The sequence below is a fragment of the Sciurus carolinensis genome, chromosome 5, assembly GCF_902686445.1.
Source record: "Sciurus carolinensis chromosome 5, mSciCar1.2, whole genome shotgun sequence".
NCBI classification, from domain to species: Eukaryota; Metazoa; Chordata; class Mammalia; order Rodentia; family Sciuridae; genus Sciurus; species Sciurus carolinensis.
The window spans coordinates 133312025-133333704 of NC_062217.1; the positions used below are offsets into that span (position 1 = coordinate 133312025).

The 21680-nt window shown below is 36.7% G+C and overlaps 1 protein-coding gene across 4 annotated transcripts in view; it reads left to right on the forward strand.

Annotated features, from left to right (window-relative positions):
- Nrg3 (neuregulin 3) overlaps window positions 1-21680 on the forward strand; it is a 1024256-nt gene that overhangs the window by 966200 nt on the left and 36376 nt on the right. For all 4 annotated transcript variants that reach the window (XM_047553330.1, XM_047553332.1, XM_047553333.1 and 1 more), the window contains one exon: window positions 21259-21361. In XM_047553330.1, coding sequence (XP_047409286.1) covers window positions 21259-21361 — 103 coding nt within the window. The remainder of the gene's footprint in view (window positions 1-21258; window positions 21362-21680) is intronic.

Genomic DNA, 21680 nt, shown 5'->3' on the forward strand with positions numbered 1-21680 from the left:
AAAGTTGAGGCAGTGTTTAATTGATAAAAATTAGACACAATCATTTATTCTTAGAGTGGCCTTCAGGGTTCCTGAGAATTCCAAGGTGGACTCAGTAAGCCTTTGTGTATTTGTCTGGATCAGAACCCAGTGATGGGGTAGGCAGTCTGCCTTCACTGAGCCTCCAGGGAACTTGAATGTGTATTTTGTCTGCAGGTTCAGGAACACACAGTCCTCATTTCTCAGATGACTTGATGGTCCATATCAAGTCAGAGCATAATCTGGGTGCATTCCCATTATGTTGCCTTTCCTAGATTTTGTTTTACAGCAAAACTCCCCAGGAGCTAGGAGATTCAAGTGAAGATAAAGAACTGAGTGATTGCAACACAGTGTGATCATTGATGCAGGGGAACCCCATCTGGGTTCTCTAGAAGCACATGCTATGGAAGTTCCACTCAAGGGAGTCGTCATTGTCATGGAAGTCATGGGTCTAAATGATATGCTTCTAACTTGGTGGATGAGATGAGAGGCAGGGAGGACTTTCCAGGTAGAAGAAAAAAAAAGAAAGGTACTGGGACCTTGAGGTGAGCAGAGGATGGAGACCTGACAGCAGGCCAGGGGAAGAAGGCACAGGGGACAGGCACCCATAATTTCACACAACCCCTCTCCTAACTGCTGTGTTCTCTCTGCTTCTATAATGGCAATATTGTTCAATTTTTTGTTCAGATTAAAAGTTTAGCTATGTCTGAGTCCTTCCTGTCTCACATGACTTTAATTACATGTTCATTCCTTGATTAAAAAGAAAAAAAAAAAAAACTTATTTTTAAGGTGCTTTCCATTTAATTGAAATTGCTTCAAGACTTTGGTTAAATAAATGATAATGAAGGGGATAATGAAGCAAGATGTGCCTGAACTTTGGAATCAGACACAATTGGATTGGGTTCTTTTTCCTCCCTTTTAGCATCTGACTGTTCAACCTTGGGAAAGTCTCTTGAGATTTTCAGTCCTTGGAACATGGACAGAAAGAAGTTAATTACAAGTTCCTCACAGTGCTGCCACAGGATCATTAAATATTAAATAATGGAAGTTTCTCTCTCCTTGCTTTCCATCCTAACTTCCATTTCTATTTTGAAACTTATCTCACTGCATTTTTAAACTTACCTTGCCTCTTTCATTTGGTTTTGAGCTCCATGTGGGCCAAGATTACTATGAAGTTTGATGCTGCCTTTTTTTTTTCCCTTCCAACTAAATGGTATCTGGGTTTATGTTTCTGTTTCTGCTAAGTTTGGGTTTGAATGAGGGTTTTGTGTAGTCTGCCCTCTGGATGCAGAAGAGAGGATGGATGGTTTCTCCTTCAACTCCTAGGAGTGAGGCCTGAGGAGATTGGGAAAAGAACAATTTTATGGCCATTTAAAGTGAGGCATGAGGTTGAGTCCTAAGTCTATTCCTCTGAAATTGTCACACTAACCTCGTGAGGCCTTTAATTAGATAAAGAGGATGAGACTAAGAAGTTACATAATTTTTAAATGACAAAAGAATCACTTGTCCCTGGTGTAACATCAGAACTTACGAATTTTTTTATGTAAACAAGGTTCAGTATAGGATGTCAGAAATCATGGTCCTGTGAAAGGGCTCAGACTTTTTGTAGGTACTTTTTATGGTTCATCCTAGACAACTATTTGTTAATAATAGTCCACTCTGAAAATTATTAATTTTTTGTTCACAGACCTATTCAGTCAGGATTTTGCACTGATATTTATGAATTAAGATTGACTGTTTTCTTCTGTCACAGAATAAATCAGTGTTTGATATTAGACCTCCCCTTTCCTTGAGAAGACTGGTAACTTTTGCGTAGGTTGGCTGGGCTAGAGGGACTTATTGCCAAAATCCATGAAGGGTCAAGAGACCCAGGAAAGCTGTTATGCAGTGAAACTCCAAATCACAGAATGAGGAAAGACAACATCCCCAACAAAGTATCTATTATCCATAGATGTTTTATTTCTTTTATCTAGTTTTCTTGTTTTCCTTTGTGGTTCTACATGATACTTACAGATGGTCAATATTTTATATACCATGGCTACTACATTGTAGTAATCATTATAATTCAGCAAAATTGGAAATACAAATGTCTACATGACTTAATCATGACAGAATACCAGTTAGCCACTTAAAAGAATGAGGTAGGCTTAAAAACTGACATTTTAAAATGCCCATGATATTCACTTTATTCTGTTTTTAAAAGTTGCTTAAACAGAAATAAAATAAATGAGCCACAGCAACGTGATTGAATCTCATTAACATAATACTGAACAACAAAATCTACACATAAAAAAGAACATATGGTGTGATTCCATGTATACATAAAGTTCAAAAACAGACACAACTAGTCTTTGCTTTTAGCAGTCAGAAGAGTGGCTACTTCAGTGGTTAGCAGGGGGTATACTGACTTCTTCTGGGTTGCAAATTATGCTCCATTTTTGGTGTGGATTACCCATCCATGTTTATTTTGAAAAAAATCTCATGTTTTATGAATTGTATATTTTCATAGTTGTTTGATATGAAGTTTATTTTTTGCTATGTATTCCTTACATATTCTCTTTTTCTATGGTTGTACATGATGTAGATTCATACCATTCACATAATCATACATGTACATAGGGTAATGATGTCTGTCTCATTCTACCACTTTTCATACCCACCTCCCTCTCATTTCCCTCTACATATTCTAAAGTTCATCCATTTTTCTCTCACCCCCAACCCCCACCCCCATTATATATCATCATTTACTTATCAGGGAAAACAATCGGTCTTTGGTTTTTTGGGATTGACTTATTTCACTTAGAATGATATTCTCTAATTCCATCCATTTATTTGCAAATGCCATAATATATTCTTCTTATGGATGAATAATATTCCATTGTGTATATATACCACAGTTTCTTTATCCATTCATCTGTTGAAGGGCATCTTGGTTGGTTCCACAATCTAGCTATGGTGAATTGAGCAGCTATAAACATTGATGTGACTGTGTTACTGTAGTTTGCTGATTTTAGGTCCTTTGGGTATAAACTGAGGAATGGGATAACCGGGTCAAAAGGTGGGTCCATTCCAAGTTTTCTGAGGATTCTCCAGACTGCTTTCCAGAGTGGCTGCACCAATTTGCAGCTCCACCAGCAATGTAAAAGTGTGCCTTTTTCCCCACATCCACGCCAACATCTATTATTGTTTGAAGTTTATTTTAAAGGGCAGGATTTCAATTTTAAAGAAGACAATAAGAAATTGGGCTGCTTAATAACAGGACCATGAGCAAGCTAGATTTCTAGGGAAACAAACAATGAAAGAGTAGAGGAAGCCAATTGGTGAAGATGGGTACAGCTCATGCAGTGGAGGCATGGGGCAGCCATGTATATAAGGCTAGGGATCAGCCCTGCCATTTTATCCAGCTGTAGTTCAAATACATATATATAATAAACTTTTCAACAAATTTAAAATGAATTGATTATTTTCAGCATTGATAAAGACAACATGTTTATTAGTGTTATTATTGTCATTATTAAGGAACTTTAGTATGTCTCTGCACCTGAAACTGATGACCTTAACTGCAGTTAACTCATTTGAACTCCTAATTTTCCTTATGCCCATAAGATTGTGGAAATTGCATGTTCTCAAGTGTTATATCTATGTAAAAATTTAAATGTTATATCTATGTACAAATTTTGCTATGGATTTTCTTAACCAACTATCATAATACATTGAAATAATAGGTTATTGTACTATTATATATAATATATAGTTTATTATATTGACATTATGCCATTATTATAGTATAATTATTATATGATGTTATAACAATAGCATCATAGAAACCACTTACATTTTAAGAAACATTCAGTGAGCCAGGCATTTTGCTTAGTAAACACAGTATACAAAAATTCTCATTTACTCTTTCAGTGACTTAGGAGGAGACTATGATCATGGTCACATTTTTACGTTGAAAATTGAGTCACCAATAAGTTTAATAAAAGTGCCTGGAGTCATATTTATAGCCACAGTGGGAGTCAGGAAATGGATCTGTGCTGATTGCCCATCTTCACTGTCCATTGTGGTGGCCTCCAACATGGGACACATAAGCACTTAAAACATGGCTTTTGTGAAATGAGATGGGCTGTGATGTAAAATGTATATTGATTTCAAAGTCTAAAGGGTAAAATTAAAAGGAATGTAAAATGGTTCATTAGTATTTTGCTGATGATTCCTTATTGAACTGATTCTATGTTAGATATGTTAAGCTCATGCTCTAAGAATTGCAGGAGAAGTGTCATAGAACACACTGACACCAACCAGAGAGTGTAGGTCAACCAGTCCCTCAATGCAGTTAAAAGAGGTAGTAAATGCAAAATGTATGAGACTGATGCTGGGGTAACACACAGTTTTATGGTAAACATTAGAAGTAGAAGACAATATACTCTAAAGTAAAAATGAAGAATACACCATAGTGAACACATAAATCAGTAACATTGTTTTTATTATTTTATTTATTTTTTTATTATTGTATACAAATGGAATACATGTTGTTTCTCTATTTGTACATAGAGTCAAGGCATACCATTTGTGTAATCATACGTTTACATAGGGCAATGATGTTTGATTATTTTTTTCCCTTCCCCCCCACCCCTCCCACCCCTCTTTCCCCTCTATACAGTCCTTCTTTCCTTCATTCTTACCGCTCTCCTTATCCCTAACCCTAAACCTAACCCTAAACCTAATGCTAACCCCTCCCACCCCCCATTATATGTCCTCATCCGCTTATCAGCGAGATCATTCGTCCTTTAGTTTTTTGAGATTGGCTTATCTCACTTAGCATGATATTCTCCAATTTCATCCATTTGCCTGCAAATGCCATAATTTTATCATTCTTCATTGCAGAGTAATATTCCATTGTATATATATGCCACAGTTTCTTTATCAATTCATCAACTGAAGGGCATCTAGGTTGGTTCCACAATCTGGCTATGGTGAATTGAGCAGCAATGAACACTGATGTGGCTGTATCTCTGTAGTATGCTGATTTGAAGTCCTTTGGGTATAGGCCAAGGAGTGGGATAGCTGGGTCAAATGGTGGTTCCATTCCAAGCTTTCTGAGGAATCTCCATACTGCTTTCCAGAGTGGCTGCACTAATTTGCAGACCCACCAGCAATGTATGAGTGTTCCTTTTTCACCACATCCTCACCAACACCTATTGTTGCTTGTGTTCTTGATAATCGCCATTATGATGAAATGAAATGAGATGAAATCTTAGGGTAGTTTTGATTTGCATTTCCCTTATTACTAGGGATGTTGAACATTTTTTCATATATCTGTTGATTACTTGTACATCTTCTTCTGTGAAGTTTCTGTTCATTTCCTTAGCCCATTTGTTGATTGGATTATTTGTATTCTTCGTGTAGAGTTTTTTGAGTTCTTTATAGATTCTGGAAACTAGCACTCTATCTGAAGTATGGTTGGCAAAGATATTCTCCCACTCTGTAGGCTCTCTCTTCACATTGCTGATAGTTTCCTTTGCTGAGAGAAAGCTTTTTAGTTTGAATATATCCCAGTTATTGATTCTTGCTTTTATTTCTTGTGCTATGGGAGTCCTGTTAAGGAAGTCTGATCCTAAGCCAACAAGTTGAAGATTTGTACCTACTTTTTCTTCTGTAAGATGCAGGGTCTCTGGTCTGATTCCGAGGTCCTTGATCCATTTTGAGTTGAGTTTTGTGTAGGGTGAGAGATAGGGGTTTAATTTCATTCTGTTGCATATGGTTTTCCAGTTTTCCCAGCACCATTTGTTGAAGAGGCTATCTTTTCTTCATTGCATATTTTTGGAACCTTTGTCTAGTATGAGAAAATTGTATTTATTTGGGTTTGTGTCCATGTCCTCTATTCTGTACCATTGATCTACCTGTCTATTTTGGAACCAATACCATGCCGTTTTTGTTACTATTGCTTTGTAGTAGAGTTGAAGATCTGGTATTGCAATACCCCTGCTTCACTCTTGCTACTGAGGGTTGCTTTAGCTATTCTAGGTTTTTTATTCTTCCAGATGAATTTCATAATTGCTTGCTCTATTTCTGCAAGATACATCATTGGGATTTTAATTGGAATTGCATGAATCTGTATAGCACTTTAGGTAGTATGGCCATTTTGACAATATTAATTCTGCCTATCCAGGAACATGGGATATCTTTCCATCTTCTAAGGTTTTCTTTAATTTCTTTCTTTAGTGTTCTGTAGTTCTCATTGTAGAGGTCTTTCACCTCTTTTGTGAGACTGATACCCAAGCAAGTATTATGCACCATACATCCTTTCTTATGCCCTGCTTTTACATGACCCACATCACAAAAAAAAAAAAAAAAAAAATGAGTAATGCTGGCACTTTTGCGTGATGAGACTATGTCACCCAGGATAGGAATTTCTCAGTTCCATTACAATTTCATAGAACCATTATCATTCTGTGTGGTCTATTATTGATCAAAATGTCATCATATGACTGTATAGCCCGAGATGTAAAGCACTACCTGGAGTCGGGGTACCTGCTCTGTGCTTCGGACACTCACCTGCCTCAGGACCATAGCCCCTGGGATAGTTTTAACATGAGCCTGAAAATGGCAAATAAACACAGGCTCTTTGCAAGGACCTGACTTTGCTGATGACATTGATAGATCTTGCAATGTTTGCCCTGATCCTTGGAACAAAGGAGTTGGAATTCTTTCACTTACATTTCACCTGGCTGAGGTATGTAGAGGTCCATTATGCCAGTACAGAGAGGTTCGAGTGTTACTTTGGGTTGAAAGGATTTCAGTATATGAGGCTCCCACTCCCTTAAAATAAGTCAAATTCTACAATATTCCTATAAGCCTCTGGGTCAGATTCTCCCCATTGCCAAGAAAATGAATTTTGTCATTACAAAGTCTCACTGTAAGACTGTGCCTTTGCCAATAGATAGTGAATACTAAATGATAACACTTGGGGTTGAGGGTCAGGATTGTGGGACAGTTATTATAGGTTCAGGACAAATAGAGTTCTCAGACCTTTTAAAAGTGAAGTCAGAAGCCAAAGACTGGTTTTACCTTAGGATTGAGAACTCACTGATAGATTTATTTTGATTCAGTTTGCTTCTCATAATTTATTTGTGGAAGAAATACTACTTGGAAAGACAGTGAGTGTTAGACATACCAATGAGAGGACCCAGGGCTTTTCATATATTTTTTCAAACTGTGTTTTATAGCATTCACTTATCTGTAGTCAGCCAGAGCTATACTGTTTGGGAAAGGAGGGAAGGAGATAAGGTTTATAAGGGGGAAGGTTTATATTTTGTGGGGAGTGCAAGGAGAAGCAGAGGAAATTACAGGTTGAATATAAATGTGTTTATGAATTTAAACTGTTATTTCCCCTGAAATATCAAATTTAATGGATAATGCACATCTAAAAGCTCTTTGCATGAAAATAAGATAAAATATAATTTTGAATGTCAACATTTTATTGTAATTAATTTACTACTTCAAAATATTTTAAAAGTTACCTTTCCATAGTTAACTGCAAAGAGCAACTGAGTGAATCTCTTGCATAAATGGAACCCCACCCATCAAAAGTACTGCCTCCTTACTTTGGCCCACTAGGTAGAGGGCCCAATGCAAAGTGTCATCAGATGATCCATGAACTGCTCAGTTCACCAAAGGATATAGAGGACCCTCCCCATGCAAAGCCAGATTCCAAAACTGCAATCCAGGAGTGAGGGAGACAGACTTGCCCCTGAGGGACTTTCTGTCTTGGTTTCATGGAAACAGACATGTACATTTTTGGCACAAGATAATACAGTTATGGAAAAGGTACAAAAGAGAGCAGGAGAAGAATTTTCAGAGCTAAGAGTATTTATTCTGATTTTTTATGAATCAGTGGGTATATTAGCTTGCTAGGGCTTCTTATAACAAGGTACAACAAACTGGTGACTTGAATAAGAGAATTCTATTGTCGGGTTGTGGACTAGAAGTCCAAGAACCACGTGTTGTCAAAAGGACAGGTTCTTTCTGAGGGTTCTAAGGAGAACCTGTTCGATACCTCTTTATAGGTTCTGATGAATTGCTCCCTTAAGCCTCTTTTTAAAATTTAAAAATTTTTATAGATGGTATTTTGATTCATTGTACACAAATGAGGTACATCTTTTCATTTCTATGGTTGTGCACAATGTAGATTCATACCATTCGTGTAATCATACATTTACAAAGGGTAATGATGTCTGTCTCATTCCACCATTTTTCATACCCCCCTTCTCCCTCTCATTTCCCTCTACCTAATCTAAAATTCCATCATTCTCTCACTCCCCACCCCACAACCCCCATTATCCCATTATATATCATCATTCACTAATCAGGGAAAACATTCGGCCTTTGGTTTTTTGGGATTAGTTTATTTCATTTAGCACGATATTCTCCAATTCCATCAATTTATCTGCAAATGCCATAATATTATTATTCTTTATGGATGAATAATATTCCATTGTGAAGGACACTGATCCCATCATGAGAGTGGAACCTCATGACTTAATCACTTTCCATACGTCACATTTCTTATTACTCTCCCACTGGGAATTAGATTTCAACCCTAGAACTGGCATGGGGTGGGGGACACCAATATTCAGATCATCCAGATCCTATCCAAATGAAGACATATGCACAGGTACTGGGGTTAGTGCTTCAACATCTTTAGGGAGACACAATTCAATCCAAAATAGTGTGGATTCTGTAAGTAGAAAAGGGATAGGACTTACAGATAGAAATAACTAGTGAAAGACATGGAACATTCCAGTATCTCCTGATCTTCTGAGCTTCTCTGCACTTGGAGGGTTGCAATGGCAGCAAGTCTCAGGGAACTGGTTCTGTCTTCCCCATGCTCTTATCATATACTCTTTCAGTGTCCCACACTGCCAGTGTATATTTGAGCTCACGGAAAGAATTCCTATAACTTGCCTTCAGGATCTCTTTTCTCTTGAAATAATTTTAATGTATTTATCAGACCATTTTACTGTTCATTTTTTGTCTTCAAGTGAAAAGGAATATTAATTCCATTATTTTCTAAATATTGTTTTCCTTCCTTTCATTCTTTCCTGTTTAAAGTGTTTGCAGTTTCCTGTTGGCTCCTAATATTTTAATCTATCCTCAGCATTTCAACAAATGATATTTTTGAACAAAATATTCAGATGTTCTCAAATATTTGAGAACAAAATTCAGGAGACCCTCTTTATTTAAGAATAATTAATAAATCCACTTAAATTTAATCCAGTTAAAATGAGGATAAAAGTCTGACCTATACAAATTACAAGGTTGGCTTCATGGGTTGAAATAAATGATGAATTAGACAAGGATGAATGCTGGTGTGAAGACCCATTTAACAAATTATGAGTTCATTAATAATGTTGTATTATGATGACTTTTGCTTCTTTGTGTAGACTCAGAACTACAGGGCCTCAGATAATGAATATTTGGGTAAGAAGGAGTCCCAGTGATATTGGGAAGTTCATTTTTAGAATGAACTATTGGAGAAATCATACTTTCATATGTTACCTAGCAGTACCACAGAGTCTGATTTGCATATGCTGAGTACACAGTTGTGTAGCTGGAGAAGCTATTGCTCCTGTATATGACTTACAGGTGTGTGTATGTGTGTAACTCTATATTACTTGATTTATGTAAGTTATACTTGACCTTACAGACAGGAATAAAAAGGAGATATTCTCAAGAGGTGTTAAAATCTTAGTCCACATACCTGGGAAGAATTTACAGGCACCTTTTAGATCATTTCCTGTTCATGCATATAAGGGATTTGGTCCATCATGAACACACACATTTTTATCTACAATATGGGTATCTCGGCAGGGAAATGGTGTCATAGAGCAGCAACTGCCATTTTCTTTTGCACCATTTTGTTCTATTGCTACAGCTTACCAAATGTCTTGCAGAAAGTCTTCTAACATTCTAAAGACTTCTTCAGTTCCCAGAAGAATTTTCATCAAGCTACATTGTGCATCCGGGTCTGAATGCTAGCTACCTAGTTAATAGACATCATGTGAGCCAGCACATTTTCCGATTCTGTGTCTCTGGGGACAAGACGCATACTTTTCCTCTCAAAGGGTATGTGTGAGGGAGAAAACCGGTGCTCCATGGAGGACTGTTTCCATCACATTCCAATCCACCAGTTGAGAATTGCAGTGACCAACTGTCAAAGTACCAGTAATCATGAATAAAGAAAGTGGCCCAACAATAAATTCCTTAAATACAAATCTCAGGGCACAGGCCAAAAGACCCAGAGTCAGCAAGTCAATGAATGCCTCTGGCTAAAGCCGGTTTTGCATAAGGGAGTAGAGTAATCTAAAGGTTTGTCTGGTTTTACTTAAATACTGGCTTCAGGAAAAAAAGGAAGAAACTGGCATTTTGCACATTAATTATAAGCTGTATATTCTAGATACTTTGTGCTCACCTATTTAATGCCTAAACAAATATGTTAGGTATGTTGTGCTTTCTCCATTTTATTAGTGAGGAAAATGAATAATACAGGGAAAAAATGGTAATTTCTGGTGCTTAAACCCAGATGTACTCAACAACCAACCACAAGGCACCTTGGTGGGGTGGCCTGAGGGAAAAGGAGAATCCCAGGCCAGGCCACCTGCCAAAAGGATCGTACAAATGTTGGTTTCTGAAATTTTTCCGTAATGTTATCTTCTCTCATTTGACCCATTGTAATGTGAACTATATTAATGTAAACAAAGGGGAGCAAATTCTGTATATAACAGCAAAGGAAACGCTCTATGGAGGAGCTGGGAGATTCAGAGGAAACCCTTTGCTGATTTTTATTTAACTGAAGATTGGTTTTGCCCTCAAAAATGACATCTGGGTTTGTAAATACAGAATGCAAAAATGTTAACATCCCACAGAATAATAACAACCATTAACACATATTGGAACCAAATCATATTGCCAATATTTATTCACTTATTGCCCCAGCCACCCCACGAAATGCAAAATATGTGTAGTTCAATCTAATGCTTAATGGTTACTCTGCCTTAGGCACTGAAACACTGAGCCCATTCGTCACAATCTTCCTATAATGAAGGTAATGCTAGATTCAAGTTGTAAGTGAGGCATTTGCCAGTTTCTAGAGTAAGGCTGAAATTCTAGATCTAAATCCAGGCCAAAGTGATGGAGGAGAGGGCAGGTTTGGGGAAAGTGACTTACAGTGTCCTTTTACACCCGACACCTCTTCTTAGCTTGATTCTACATATACAAATATTCTGCTAGATGTCTCTTCTTGGATATTTTATATAGTCTTCAAATTCAGTGAGCCTTGATCTGAGTTTGTTATCTTCCCTTATGAGTCTGATCATCCTTCAGTATGCTCCATCTTAGAAGCATCAGCATCTAGTTCTTTGATCGTTCTCATCTTAACTGTTCGCTCTGCACAGTTGCAACTACTGCTGTTCAAACACCCATCATTCTTCACCTAAGCTGACATTAACAGCCTTTCACCTGGGTTCTGCATCCACTTTATCCACCCTAATCTTTTCCCCACATTATAGGAAAGCACACTTCTCTCCAGTCCTTCAGTAACTCCCCACTGTTAGTATGACATGTTCATTGTAATCTGTGTCACCATTGCCCTTTGTTGTTCTGCTAAGCTGCCTATGCGCCAGATTCCTGAACATGCCGCTTTCTTGCTTACTTCTGGGCTTTTGCACAAGTTATTTTCCTTTCTTGGACAACTCTCGTCATTCCTAAACCTTTTTTTATAATTGGCTCTTAATCTCATATATATATATATTTTTAATCTCTGATCTCAGGACTCTGTGAAGAGTTGGATGCCCCACATGATGTGCCTTTACAGAATTTACACCTCCTTGTTCTAACATGTTCTACCTTCGGCTTTTCATATTTACCTTTGTATTGACTTAATTAAGGGCTGTTTGCTCTAGTTGATTATTAAGCTCATCCTGGAGCTTCTATGCTTGTTTATTTTCATCCCTAGCATCAAACATGGTATCTGCATACAATTGGCACTAAAATATATTTTAAAAGATGAATAATCAATTTCTTCCAACAGGAAGGGCATTTAGAGGAAATGTGATCATTTAATATCTTCTGGATACTTATGTTTAGAGAAAGCAATAATGACCTTGTCCCCTGGAGCTTCGAACAAGAGAAAGTGCCCCCCTTCCTGAGGTCACACAGCATCAACAGAACTTAAGCCAGGTTGAATGGGTGGGCCTCTATGGGAAAGAGTTTGTCTACTATATAATTAACCAATGCCTATTGTCCCAGGAAGACTGGGAATATTTCCCGAAAGTTTCACTTTTGTGGTTATTTTTCCTGTAAACTGAAGCTTCTGTTTTCACTAAATTTTTCTGTTAGCCTTCTTAGTAAAGCTTCACATTTTTTAGGTGGTGTTGGCTATTATCTTAGAGAAACACTAGATTGTACTTCCTTCTATATTCTAGAAGTTTTCTAAGGAAGAAGTATTTATTGAGCAACTTCTACAGGTTAATCATTGTACTGCTATGATGAGGAATACCAGAGGTCCTTAAACAAAGATATTAGCATTTCTATTTGATAAAATGACAAATTAAAATGCCAAGAAGTTAAATGACTTGACAGAATTGTAAGTGCTAAGAAATGGCAAACTCAAATTTGGATTTAGGTCTCCCTGATTCTAAATCCCTTACATTTTCTGTTATAGGATTAGGATTCATAGACTTTTCATTTTCACTTGGCCATAAACAAGCTCACTAGCCATTTTCTTTTACTGTTAAGCTCTTCTTGGACCCAAATCCCAGAAAATTATGATAAATCTTATGGTGATATCTTAAGAAATAATTACTAAAATAAACCAAAATGCTCAAAAGGATAGGTGGATCTTGCATACAAGATTTCATCCATCATGTAGTTAACGAGTATTTTTTAATAAGTCAAATATTACAGGTTTAAGGAGGACAAAGTTTTGTTTTTAAAGAAAACTAGAATTTCTTAAAAGACTTCTATATACATACTTTTAGATAATTCTCATGTATGTGTGTGTGAGTGTGTGTGTGCAACTTTGATTTAATCAGATAAGGAAATTGAGGCTATAAAGATAAAGCAATGTGCTATGCTATTCATGTGAGAAGAGGTCAAAGGGCTCTGTGATGCTCACCTGTAATCAGAGATACTTGGGGGGCTAAGTTGGGAGGATCGCAAGTTTCAGGCCATCCTGGGAGACTTAGAAGATTTGTCTTGTTTATGGAAGGGCCTATGCAAACCCAAGTATTGCAAAATAATTTTTAAAAACTGGCCGAAATTGAAGTGAAGTACAATACTGCCAGACTCCTGGCCCTTTGTTGCCTTTGAGTTCTTAGGTAACACTTCATGAATAAAAGGCATTGATGGTCCGTCACCTTAGCTACACCTGGGTCTGTAAATTCACTTGCAGTCCTTGTGCTTTTAATTTCACTCTTGATTTAAACTCAGAATTGATTTTTTTTTTTTTTTTGCATTTCCCCAGGTTGCTTTTGATGAGCTTTAAAAAGGAAGAAACATACCACATAGATTTTACATGGAAATCAATCATTCATTTTAGTGGGAATAGTCTTATTTTTGTTTTATCTTATTTTAATGGACATTATTGTCATCTTCAAAATCCTTTTTATTGGTAGAAACAGGGTGGGTAATTGTCATGTGCAATTCATGTTTGTTCCACTCTAGTCTTCAACTCACAACAATTAAATAAAATGGAAAGCTTGTGAATTGTCGCAGCTATTTGATTCCAAGTTCAGTTGCAAAATTTAATGAACTTACACATGTGAAGTAGAAAGGAGGACGTTTTATAAGATGGCAGTGTGCTCAGACAAGGTCTTGATGACATATTTGGTACGCCTGTGATGTGACTCTTTCCAAATTTAAAATGTTCACGCAGGACTGCTGTGGCCCCATGATCACCTCTCTTCTCTTACTGGGAAATGTGGATAATGTTGTAGTTCTATTGGACTTTATTTGTATTTCAGTGTATTTATTCTGGCTGGAATATCAGAAAACATGGAGTAAACTTAAGGAGAGAGAAGAGAGAACATTTCCAAAACATTAGTTTGCAATACACTTCAACAGGATAAAGAACTAGAAAATGTGCAGTCTTATTTAAAGAGAGGCTACAGTACGTGGTTTCAGAAAAAAGAAAACTGGTCCTGGAATTTAGCTCTGTACATGTAGGTTTTGACCCAGGTTTTCTAGGTCTGGTACCCATTTGCCTAATTCATGATGACATGCTCCAGTCCAGTTTGCTGGTAGAGGATCATCACAAATACTTGCCTCTTTTCAACTGACTCTCGAAGCATCTGGGTACATTTTGGAAGAACCTCAAAAAGTCATGGTATGGGGAATTCTGTGTCCGTGAGCCAACCTATAACCTGGTTTTCTGGCTGTGGGTTGGCATCAGCACCAAATAAAGCCAGGTCAAAACATAAAACCTGCAAGCACATCAGTGCAGGCCTGCAGTATGTTGAGAGCAGTATGGCCATCCAAGATGAACATGGCAGTGAGAATAACTGCTTTCAATAGGTCACACTCCAGTATCCACTCAAACATCCAGACAAATGATTTTCGCCATTTTCTTTATGGAGCTCAGTCACGTGAAGAGGACTTTGGGAGCACAGAGTCACTGTGAGGAGGCCAAGGTTGGGTAGGAAAGACCCCCAAAGGAAGAACCGGGATTGGAGTTAAGAATGGGCAGGGTCAGTGGCAGGTACTCAATTCAGAATAGAGGATCTGTTTGCAGTCTGGGAGTACGTGGTGGAAAAGGCAGATTCTAAACCTTAAACACTTAGGGTGAGAATTGATTTAACTCGCACTACTTTAATCAGAGAATCCCTGTGAAAACATTAAATATCTGACTTAGGTAACAAGTTTTAGCATGCCAGTCATATGAGAAGTTTTGTACTAGGTGCTGGGAAAACAGTGGCAAGCCAATTAACTAATCAGTGGAAAATGAAGTCCCTTGAAATGGTGGAGCTTACTATAATTTGGAGGCTGATGACATTTAATGTGGGGTCAAAGGACTAGTGGCATTAAGAAGAGAATAATAATCCCCCCACAAAAATATTAGGCATGTTAGAAAAAAAAGGTGGGTAGTGTTATAATGTGGAGCCATTACCAATCTTTAAAAAGATAATATACATTCATGAATACATGTATATACATATATAATGGTTTAATGTATTAAAAAGTTCACATTGCTTCATGGAGACTAGGTATAAAAAGAGACTAAACGATAAAAGGTTATGCGTCATTTCATATTCCACATTCTCTATATTCATTTGTTCTCCAGGATTAATATATTTGCAATGCTAACAAAATAAACCACTTATTTAAAATATGTTATGTGGTACAATCTGGCATAACCATTAACCCATGAGACTAACACAATAATTAAGACACTGAACATATATATAACTCCCCAAAGCTTCCTCCTGTCACTTTATTATATCTACCCCACCTTTCCCTCTTGACCCCAGATATTCACATCCAAACTTTGTTCATAGAGTAGTTTCTACTTCTTACAATTTTGTGTTATAGGATTTATCCAACATGGAACTGCTTTTGCCCAGTTATTTCACTTAGCATAATTATCCTGAGATTCATCTGTATTGCTGCTTATATCAATGTTTTGTTCCTTTTAATTGGTGAGCAATCTTTCATTATATGGATATACCACAATTTGTTAATCCACTACTCTTTTAATACGTACTGGCTTAGTCCCAGTTTTTGGCTATCATAAAGTGTTTATGAACATTTGGGTATAATTATGCTTTCTAATATAATGAACTATAATATTAATAATTATGAAATTATTGTTAAATACATAGGACTGTAATAACTAAATCATTAGGGATATCTTTATATTCCGCAGAGCTATTTTTTTAAATTGGCATACATCATTTTACATTTCTATCAAAAGTACATGAGACTTCTAGAGTGTTCATTGTTCCATATTCTTTTTTTTTTTTTTCTTTTTTTTTTTTCTTTTTATTGTAAACAAATGGGATACACGTTGTTTCTCTGTACATGGCGTAAAGGCATACCATTTGTGTAATCATAAATTTACATGGGGTAATGTTGTTTGATTCATTCTGCCATTTTTTCCCTTCCCCCCCTCCCCTCCCACCCTTCCCCTCCATCTATACAGTCCTTCCTTCCTCCATTCCTGCCCCCCTCCCTAAACCCAACTCCAACCCCAACACTAACCCTTCCCACCCCCCATTATGTGTCATCATCCACTTATTAGCGATATCATTCTTCCTTTGGTTTTTTGAGATTGGCTTATCTCACTTAGCATGATATTCTCCAGTTTCATCCATTTGCCTGCAAATGCCATAATTTTATCGTTCTTTATGGCTGAGTAATATTCCATTGTATATATATACCACATTTTCTTTATCCATTCATCAATTGAAGGACATCTAGGTTGGTTCCACAATCTGGCTATTGTGAACTGAGCAGCTATGAACATTGATGTGGCTGTATCTCTGTAATATGCTGATTTTAAGTCCTTTGGGTATAGGCCAAGGAGTGGGATAGCTGGGTCAAATGGTGTTTCCATTCCAAGTCCTCTAAGGAATCCCCACACTGCCCTCCAGAGTGGCTGCACCAATCTGCAGTCCCACCAGCAATGTAAGAGTGTACCCTTCTCCCCACATCCTCGCCAACACCTGTTGTTGCTTGTATTCTTGATAATTGCCATTCTAATTGGGGTGAGATGGAATCTTAGGGTGGTTTTGATTTGCATTTCTCTTATTACTAGAGATGTTGAACATTTTTCCATATGTTTGTTGATTGCTTGTATATCTTCTTCTGTGAAGTATCTATTCATTTCCTTAGCCCATTTGTCAATTGGATTATTTACATTCTTGGTGTAGAGTTTTTTGAGTTCTTTATAGATTCTGGAGATTAGCGCTCTATCTGAAGTATGATTGGCAAAGATTTTCTCCCACTCTGTAGGCTCTTTCTTTGCATTGCTGATGGTTTCCTTTGCTGAGAGAAAGCTTTTTAGTTTGAATCTATCCCAGTTATTAATTCTTGCTTTTATTTCTTGTGCTATGGGAGTCCTGTTGAGGAAGTCTGGTCCTAAGCCGACATGTTGAAGCTCTGGACCTACTTTTTCTTCTATAAGATGCAAGGTCTCTGGTCTGATTCCGAGATCCTTAATCCATTTTGAGTTTAGTTTCGTGCATGGTGAGAGATATGGGTTTAGTTTCATTCTGTTGCATATGGATTTCCAATTCTCCCAGCACCATTTGTTGAAGAGGCTATCTTTTCTCCATTGCATATTTTTGGCACCTTTGTCTAGTATGAGAAAATTGTATTTATTTGGGTTTGTGTCCGTGTCCTCTATTCTGTACCATTGATCCACCTTTCTATTTTGGTACCAATACCATGCCGTTTTTGTTACTATTGCTTTGTAGTAGAGTTGAAGATCTGGTATTGCGATACCCCCTGCTTCACTCTTTCTGCCAAGGATTGCTTTAGCTATTCTGGGTTTCTTATTCTTCCAGATGAATTTCATAATTGCTTGCTCTATTTCTGTAAGGTACATCATTGGGATTTTAATTGGAATTGCATTGAATCTGTATAGCACGTTTGGTAGTATGGCCATTTTGACAATATTAATTCTTCCTATCCAAGAACATGGGAGATCTTTCCATCTTCTAAGGTTTTCTTGTTCCATATTCTTGTCAGCACTGTGTGATGAGCCTTTTAAGATTAACTGTTTTAATAGAGGTCCTATCTACAACAATATGGTTTAACTTGAAACTCTATAATTACTACTTTGGGTATCATTTTACGTACTTATTTGCTATCTATGTATCTTTGGGAAAGTGTCTATTCAAATCTTCTCATTTTTTGTTTCGGTACTTGAAGTTACTCTCATCCTTTTCCTGTAATACTACATTTTAATTGCGTCCTTATGTAGGTATGTGTTGTGCATTTGGAGATAATTGTCTTATTTCCCATAGTCTTTACCATATTTGGCCCAAAGGACATAAAAACATGTTAAACATTGAAAAAAATCTCATTTTTAAATTGGATTTCTTATCATCTTATTTAGTAATAGATTCTTATAGATACAACTGTATTGTTGACAGAGTATTTTGCAAATACTTATCTCAGACTGTGCCCTGCATGCTAATGGAGTCATTGAAGAACAAACATGAATGATGTTGAAGTTCCTATTATTGATTTATAAACATATCATAGTTTGTATCTTTTTTGTGTTAGGGAATAAATTATTTCTGAACCCAAATTTCTAAGATTTTCTCCTTATGTCATAGTTAAAAATTTACATTTAGGTTGTTTTTGAGTTTATATTTATGTAAGGTTAGGGTTAATGTCCATTTTTTTGTGGCTATGGCTATACTATTCTTGTAATGCCATGTTTTAAAAACATCCTTTCACTATTAACATGTTTTGCAACTCTGTCAAAAGTTAATAATCCACATGTTTTTACAATTTCTGGACTCTGTTTTGTCTAGAATTAGGTCAGTATCATATTGCTTTGATTACATAGTTTTATCATGTCTTATAATAAAGTACTATAACTTTGTTCTCTTCAGAAAAGCTGTTTTAACTACCATAGATCTTTATTTCTACATAATACTTAGAGTCAGCTGGACAATTTCTATGACAATAACAACAAAATGCCTTTTGAGATTTTTAATAGGATTGCACTCAATCCATCCTTGGAGAAAATTGGTATCTTAATATTGAGCCTTTTAATCCATTAACATGATACATGACTCTGTTTAGTTTTTTTTTTTTTTTAATTTCCTGAGTAATATTTCAAACCTTTTAGCTAACAGGTTTTGTGTATGTTTTTATCAAATTTATCACTATGTAGTTTGGGTGCTATTGTAGTATTTTTTTGGTTTCAATTTCTAATTCATTGCTGCAAAACAAATGCGATTTTAGTGTGTTACTTGTCTATCCTGAAACCTTGTACCCAGTGAGCTTCCTAGCAATATTGTAGATTCCATCAGCTTTTTTGCATAGATGATCATGTTGTTTGCAAAGACAATTTTTCTTCAATTTTCTTAATTCTACTTTTATTATTGCTTTGACTAACCTCCAGTACCCTTTTGAATAGAAGTTTTAAGAGTGGATATTCTTTGTCCTTGATGTTAGGGACAGAATGTTCAGTTTTCACAATTAGGTATATTTTTACAGCTCTTCTTTATCATACCAAGCAAGTCACTTCGATGTCTAGCATTTGAGCTTTAATCTGAAGTGGATGTTAGATTTTATTAAAGATTTTCATAAATCTCCAATCGAAGAAATTTTAGGCTAATGGTAAGAAGTAATAATTTTAAAATACTGAACCAACTTGTATTCCTTCCACAAACTCTACTTAGTCATGAGGGACTAAATTGTTTATATCTAGCTGGATATAATTTCCTAAATTTTTGTTCAGAATTTTTGAATCTATGCCAATAAGAGATATTTGTCTATAATTTTAAAAATATTTTTGTATCACAATGCTCACACAGTTTGGATATATTCCTTTCCCTTTAATTTTCAGAGTTGAGAAGATCCCAATATGATGGGAGAAAATGGAAACAAAATCAGTCTTTTCTAAAAATATAGCATCTGCTCAAACTGAATAACTTTATAACTTTAATTTGAAGGAGAAACACCTAAAATGTTTACCTAAATAATTATTTGGATATTGCAAGGTCAAAGATGAATGTCATAGCTGTCATTAATAACAAAACACACTCTCTTGGCGATTCCTGCATAGGTGATCATGCTCTGAGAACTCAGTCTCCTCAGTGTTCTCAGAGTGTTTTCCAGATCATCAGAATCACCTGGGAGCTTTTCAAAAATACAATGTTCTCTGCTCACTCCAGAGCTACTAAGTCAGTAACTCTCAAGGAAAAAAATAGGTGACAATCTGTCCTCCAATAGGTGAGGGGTTTGAGTAGTTTGAGGAGAACTAGTACTGTATGTTGAAAGAGAAAGAGAGAAATGGGTACAGATGCAGTTAATTTTGTGTATTTTGTGTTAGTTGGAGTATCTCTTCTACACTGGCTTCATATTCCTTATGACATGTCCAGACGACCTGAGAGCATGGAAGGGAAGGTGTGTCCAGTGTTTGAGTATTGTAGAGATGTCATGGATGATAATTAGGAAACTAGTAAAGCAGAATGATGAGATTTCAGTGACTCTCAGATGGATACTTAAGCACTGTGACCACCAACCTTCATTGACACTCATCTGCCCCATCACCTAGTTCTGAGCTGCTAAAGTTAGAGGAGTGAAGGCAATTTCTGGGATTCAGATGTGGCTATTTGATCAAATGTGTAAACGGGAAAGGGATAGAGTAGAGGGTATTTGCAAGTGAGTGAATGACTGTAATCATGTTCCATGGTTTCTGTGTTGTTCAAAGAAAGAAATGAAGAGGAGGATAATTACAGAGAGAAAGTGCTGGGGTCTGCATGGATCCAAAACTCTTGGTGAGATGGAAGAACTGTTTCAGTAGACACAATTTTGAAAAGAAGCAGGGAGTATAAAATAATGATGGCTGAAAACTGTTTTTTTAAAATGTCATTTTTTGTGTGTGAGAACAAGCAACAACTTAGGTATCGGAGGCTGAGTTGTATCATGCTAGAACATTGGTATTGAGGAAGTCACAGAGTACATGAATAAACTACTCACTTGCATATGGAAATCTCTTTCCTGAGTGATGTCAATCATAGTACCAGAAAGATGAATGGGAGGCAGACACCAGAGAATCAAATCAGAATCAGAAAAACACACAGGGACATCAGTATCATAAAAAATAAATTGGAAGCCAACCCTGACACAGAAAAGTTCAGGTGGATATATATTTATTTCTCAAGGTATTATGGACCCTTCCACAATTTCAAAAACATACGTCTCCAATATGTTCTAAAGTCATAGAATGCATTTTGATAATGAGATTTATGACTGTGATATCTATATATGCGTTCTGATTTAGCCATGTAGATGCAGGGAAAAAAATAGCAACCAGTTATCTTGTAGAACTTGGCAAAGAAACTGAATCATAATAACTTCTTCATGTTTTTCCTATTCATGACAGGAACAAAAAAGTTGGCTTTGAAAGACTCTTACCAGTTTGGAAGGACAAAGATGGCGATTGTTGCTGCTGTGCCCTGCTAGCATCCATTCTAATTCTGTTTTTCACATTCACAGAGAGTGAAGAAGTTTATCAAAGGCAGGTGCTGTCAATTTCATGTATCATCTTTGGAATTGTCATCGTGGGCATGTTCTGTGCAGCATTCTACTTCAAAAGCAAGTAAGACCATTTCTCTCAAGTGTTAAAAGGTTACTTCTCAAAGCACTTTGTCTTTCTTTATGCTCTCAGTCTCTGCTCCAAGCAGAGGGATCCTGTGCAAATGGGTCCATCACCCATCTGCAAATGACTCAGACCTCTTTGTAGACTGCAGGGAGCATGTGCAGGCAAGTGAATTATGTGTGTGTGTCTGTATGGGGAGTTTCATCTTTGATGCACATAGTGATCATTTGTACCAGTTGATTACCTGCCTGCACTAAAGGCTCAGTGTCTGCCTGTCACTGAAGGACTGACTTCTAAATAGGAGAGCCACTGCTGTGAA